This window comes from Glandiceps talaboti, chromosome 15 (genome assembly GCF_964340395.1).
Source record: "Glandiceps talaboti chromosome 15, keGlaTala1.1, whole genome shotgun sequence".
Taxonomy (NCBI): Eukaryota; Metazoa; Hemichordata; class Enteropneusta; family Spengelidae; genus Glandiceps; species Glandiceps talaboti.
This window is the reverse complement of record NC_135563.1, coordinates 8,176,155-8,181,728: the sequence shown is the minus strand read 5'-3', so window position 1 is coordinate 8,181,728 and position 5,574 is coordinate 8,176,155. Positions and strand designations below refer to the sequence as shown.

Here is a 5,574-nt window from a genome sequence, read left to right as displayed (position 1 = left end):
AGTAAGTTAAATTTTGATAATTTGAGATAGACCAATCAAGGAAATATAAATCGTCTTTTTAGGAAATCAGTATTTACTGTAGCAATGCACGTACTAGTCTGTAAGGTACACCGTGATGGGGCACCCTCACACATCGACCGACTCCTCCCACAACGTATCTTACAGTCTATGCGCTTACTTACAAAAATTTTATTTCTTAATTATATCAGTATTTATTATAACTAGTAGATTATCAGATATATATTATTATTTATTTTCTTTTCATTTGCCGATGTATTTATTTGTAATTTCTTCTGCCTATTGGGTATATGTATATGTGCTGCTCTTTGGGATGAAGTTTTTCAACCTTTGGTCTAAAATGGGTACTGTATTTTTAGAGATAAGGAGTCTAAAATGTGGTCCACTTTACACAATTTTCGATTTTCTTTGGTCTAAAATGGGGTCCTGGAAGGAACCACGTAACAAATTCTCAACTACTTGTAACAAATTCTCAATTAATTTCCTCCAGCAAATTCACGAGTTGACATTTTCATATCGGTGAATATGTATTTGGTCTACAATGGGGTCTTTGAAAAATGTAAATGGTCTAAAATGGGGTATTGTTTTTTTGTCAAAATGAGTCTAAAATGGGGTCTGGGTGTTGACAACAGTGACCAGTACCAGACCATGCCAGTGGTGCCCCCCCCCCCCCTTGTCAATAGTAATGTAATCACAACTACACAGGGATTGAAAAAAATACATTTTATATATGGTTTTTTTTGCATGTAACTCCAGTGTTTTATTTTATTACATGTCTTCGGACATATCAGGAACATTTTACGAATTCTGTAACAACGTGTTTGCCTTCGTGTATTTTAAAATTATTCCATCCAAATGAGTCTTTTGTTATCAATATTGACCAATCTTACATTACATGGAACAGAAGCATTTACAGACAAAATGTTTTTAAAAGTGAAAATGTAAATATGTATACTTTGTAAAGTTAGATGTACCCATTACTGTGATGTTTCTATTTTTGTATTAATAACTTATTCACAAGCTATATCACAGAGGCTTTAAATTGGCTGTATTTGTTAACAAAATTTGTTTTTTGTTTGTTTACTTTTTTTTTCGCTCTTTTAAAATATCTTTTCCCTATGTCACACAGAGAAAAGACTAATTACATGGTGAATGGGATGAGGAAGGGTCTCTGGTTGAGGGCGCTCAGTAGATCTAACTCATGAATAATTAAGTAGTCATACAAAATAGCAAAGCTGGTTTATTGAAACCAACAAAAGAACAAGTTAAAATTGATTTAGAAAAAAACAACAGATTTTCAAATCATCTCTTTATTACATGGCACCTTGTAGGGAAAATATATTTTTAAAGAGCCAAAAAAAAAAAAGTAAACAAACAAAAAACAAAACAAATTTTTTTAAAGAAAGTAAACAAAAAACAAAAAACAACTATTTGTCAACAAATATGGCCAATTTCAAGCCCCTGTGACTAGATACGTGTCTTGGATTCTTCTATTCAAAAACCACACTTTTTTTTGTTTCTTTTTTTTAATGAATTTTTAAACAAAAAAACATAATTGTTAAACTATGCTGTGCAATAAATGTACTATACCCAGACAGAAAGGGGATTGCACACTGGTTCTTGCCCAAAATCACAGCATTGACTATCACTAGTTTAAAGAGTCTATATGTATATTTGTCTCAGGTAAAATGTAGGATTGTATTATGTTAGTGTCATTCTGCCCCCATTGACCATCTCTTCATTACGCCAGTGAGGGCGCCCTGACATGGCATAGTAGAATATGGGTATGCAATTATCACACTTCTTTCAGGTACTGTACAGTGAATGTTTGTTTACTGAAACTGCTTGCATCGTTCGAAACTATTAAATGTTTGCATTCCGAAATCAGAAATTTTCTGTTATTTGTCAAATGTATCTCAATATTTAGATTTGCATCGTAACATTTGCCAAAATACTGCCAGAATGACTTCTTGTGCTGTTTTCGATATTTTTCTTGTGTAATGTTTTCTAACGTCTTTTATGACTAGGCCTTCAGAATAATCTTGGTTTTGTATAGGTATGGTATTTACACTTTTATAGTGTGGTTTTTTATTGAATGGAAGATTTGAAATTGAAATGCATGTAATGTTCACAGATATTGATGTGTGTTAGTCTATGGTACATGGACTTAGATTTTGAAAATAACTGCCAATCATGTATTGATCGTGAGCTGGGACGTCCCCAAACTGGCACAGGTGTATAAGAAACATTCTGATTGGTTAATATATTTACCAGCATATTCAGCTTGGACTTCTCCAAATTGGCACAGGTTTATAAGAAACATTCTGATTGGTTAATAGTGATATTCAGCTTGGACCTATCTACACTGGCATAAGTTTATAAGAAACATTCTGATTGGTCAGTATATTGGTTTTCAGTTTGGACCTCTCTACACTGGCATAAGTTTATAAGAAACATTCTGATTGGTCGATATATTAATATTCAGTTTGGACTTCTCCAAAATGTTACAGACTTATAAGGACTTTCCTAATTAGTCAACAAGTTACAGGATTTTAATTATTGGCCTGTTGGGGTGCACTTCATGATGAAACTATTGCGTATGTCTTGAAGGGTGGCATTTACAGTTCTTTAATGTAAATACAGAAAATGTGACTTTTGTGCTGAACAATTGTAAGAATACATTTTAAAATATTTACAAGATGTGATTCATGAATTTCAATACTTATTTATTGTAACTCATCGTTTCCTCTCTTTTATTAGATAGTAAAGTGATTTTCTGTCCCCCAACTATTATTTATTTTTTTAATATAACTTCATCGTTGTGTATGTATAATAAAGAGTTGTGTTTGATAATTCTTGTCCATTTGTCTCCTGTTCTTGGACAATCGGTATATTTACTTATCTCTAGTGATTTATGAATGGCTGATTAAGCTGCAATCAGAATTTACAGCAGAGCTGGGCTGGGGATAGTGGAGAAGTTATAGATAAATTTAATTTATTACATTTTACATTTTAGACCAGACTATATATCACAATTTGAATTAATACTATGATCTAATTGGAAAATGTCTTGGCAACTTCGTTAAACCATAGACGCTCCGAGGGTCTATGGTTAAACTAAATGTACTGGATCAATTTCTAGCCTGTAAGATACATCGTATCACTCTGCCCTCAACGGTCTTGAAAGGGGTTGACCGATGTGTGAGGGCGCCCCGTCACGGCGTACCTTACAGACTAATCTATACCAAGCGTGATATTTTTAATAGTTCACCTTTTAGCGAAATTTGTGGGTAACGTAGCAAAAAAGGCACGGATGACTGTCGACAGTCTATGTTCGGCCTCAAATCGCTGTATTTAATATACGTGTTACTTGAAAACTTGGCTTTCGGTAGAACTAAAATCGTTTTTGTAGGATGAAAACTTCGTTTGGTAAATAAAATGCATATTTCTGGGTCGTAAGCTAAGGGTCAATGATTTGTAACATGTACTTGATCATATCGTGTACGAGGAAGTGTTATTGCTCGATATAGTCATAGACCCTACACGTTGGGACTGTGTTATACTGCTATAGTGCACATTCAACGCTTGGGTGCATTCGGGACACTTACACAGCTGTGGTTATGTAATGAATACTAACGCAGCTCCCAAGCTGATTCAATACATACCGCTAACATGTGACACACACGCAAACCACATCACTATGGACCGTACTCGCCATGGCTAATCTCACGGCCAACAGCGGAGTTCATTCAGACACCCAGACGTAGTTATGACTCGGTCACCTTGCGATTGAATATTCAGTCTAAAGATAGGGGCACACGTCGGTCTCTTAAACGAAAATCGTACGATACTTGATATGAAAACAATCAGACTTTTACTATAATTCTTCCATGGAAAACTTTTGTCCAGTACACATTTGCATTATATGTAATTATAAAATTATATCGAACATATCAATACTTGAGGTTCGTTGCATTCGGTGAGCTTTTTTCAGGTCTTGATCACTGCCATTCTCGCAAGATAATTCCGATCTATAAGTACGTATAGGTTCTAGAGAGTTTAGAGAGAAGACCAACGTCAACGACTCGTCAACGGTTCAATAATTAGCATAATAGGTTTGAAGCTCCGTCATGTATCTGTACTATCTGTATCTGTATCTGTATCAGTATCTGTATCTGTATCTGTATATTATCTGTATCCGTATCTGTTTCTGTATCTGTATCTGTATCTGTTTCTGTATCTGTATCTGTATCAGTATCTGTATCTGTATCTGTATATTATCTGTATCTGTATCTGTTTCTGTATCTGTATATGTATCTGTATCTGTATCTGTATCTGTTTCTGTATCTGTATCTGTATCTGTACTATCTGTATCTGTATCTGTATCTGTATCTGTATCTGTATCTGTATCTGTATCTGTATCTGTATCTGTATCTGTATCTGTACTATCTGTATCTGTATCGTAGACGTACAAGCACCAATACTAGTTATCGCATATGTAGTCAAGGGTCGCGTGTGGGGTAATACCATCAAAGTACTAAGGGCCCATGTAAATTCTAACGGGTGTCTGTGTACGCATTTACGTGTACTGTACTTTCCGAGATTCCTTGAAAGTCTAGAGTACATCCATTTTAACTGGATACAAACTACATCAAAGTACATAATACTGTGTAACGGATAGGCTGAAATTCTGAAGTATGATCAACAGGTCATGAATTTATATTGGCATAAAATACATATTTTATCAAAGTTTGTTAAAGTGATTTTTAATCTGAAGCTGTCCAGATTTCGGGACCATACAGAGACCTTTTTTTGTTTACCGTGCAGGTGGTGTACATGTAGTACGTTCATAGCGTTTTGCCACTGCTGATACAGAACAGATTATAAACATGTGGATCCCATGCCATCTACGATACGCGATGCAAGTACCCATGGCAATAACGCGAATTCGTCTCCAGTTGTTTTCATACATACAGCCATACACTGGATGCAATTTATAATGCGTATATATTTGTATCATAATTGATCTACGAATTGTGTAATACTAGGTAATAACCATTTCTCCACCATGTGCGACTCACGTTGGTTTTAATTTACGTGAAAAATGTCACTTAATTTGCCAGGGGTCTACACTACTATACGTTGTCGGGAATTCGCAGCCCGGGGGATACACATTTGTTTACTAAACAGGGTATTAATAGTATAGGCTGAAGGAAAAATATCGCACACTTAGCAGCAGTGGCAAGGTGTACCTCGAGAAGACGTTATTTCTGAGCAAGATGAACGACACTAACAAGAAAGACGTAGCGCCTTTTGGTAGTCGAGTTCTGAGTGAACGACAGACAGATGACATGGATATCAACAGAAATAATTTAAAAACAGCAATAAGGTATTTTCACATTTTATTTTTTGTGTGATTTTACTTTTTGGATTTGAATCCTGTATTTTTTTTTATTTCAATGGGAAGTTTTCGATTCATATACTCTAAGTTCTAAAATGCCGTAATATTATACATGTATATGTGTGTGTGAATGAAGAATTCATCGAATGATGGGT

General features: G+C 34.9%; 1 protein-coding gene across 1 annotated transcript in view; it reads left to right on the top strand.

Annotated features, from left to right (window-relative positions):
* Nucleotides 1-5,297: 5,297 nt before the first annotated feature.
* Nucleotides 5,298-5,574, top strand: part of LOC144446918 (uncharacterized) — a 5,642-nt gene continuing 5,365 nt past the window's right edge. Inside the window, exon 1 of the mRNA XM_078136764.1 lies at nt 5,298-5,407. Coding sequence (XP_077992890.1) covers nt 5,298-5,407 — 110 coding nt within the window. The remainder of the gene's footprint in view (nt 5,408-5,574) is intronic.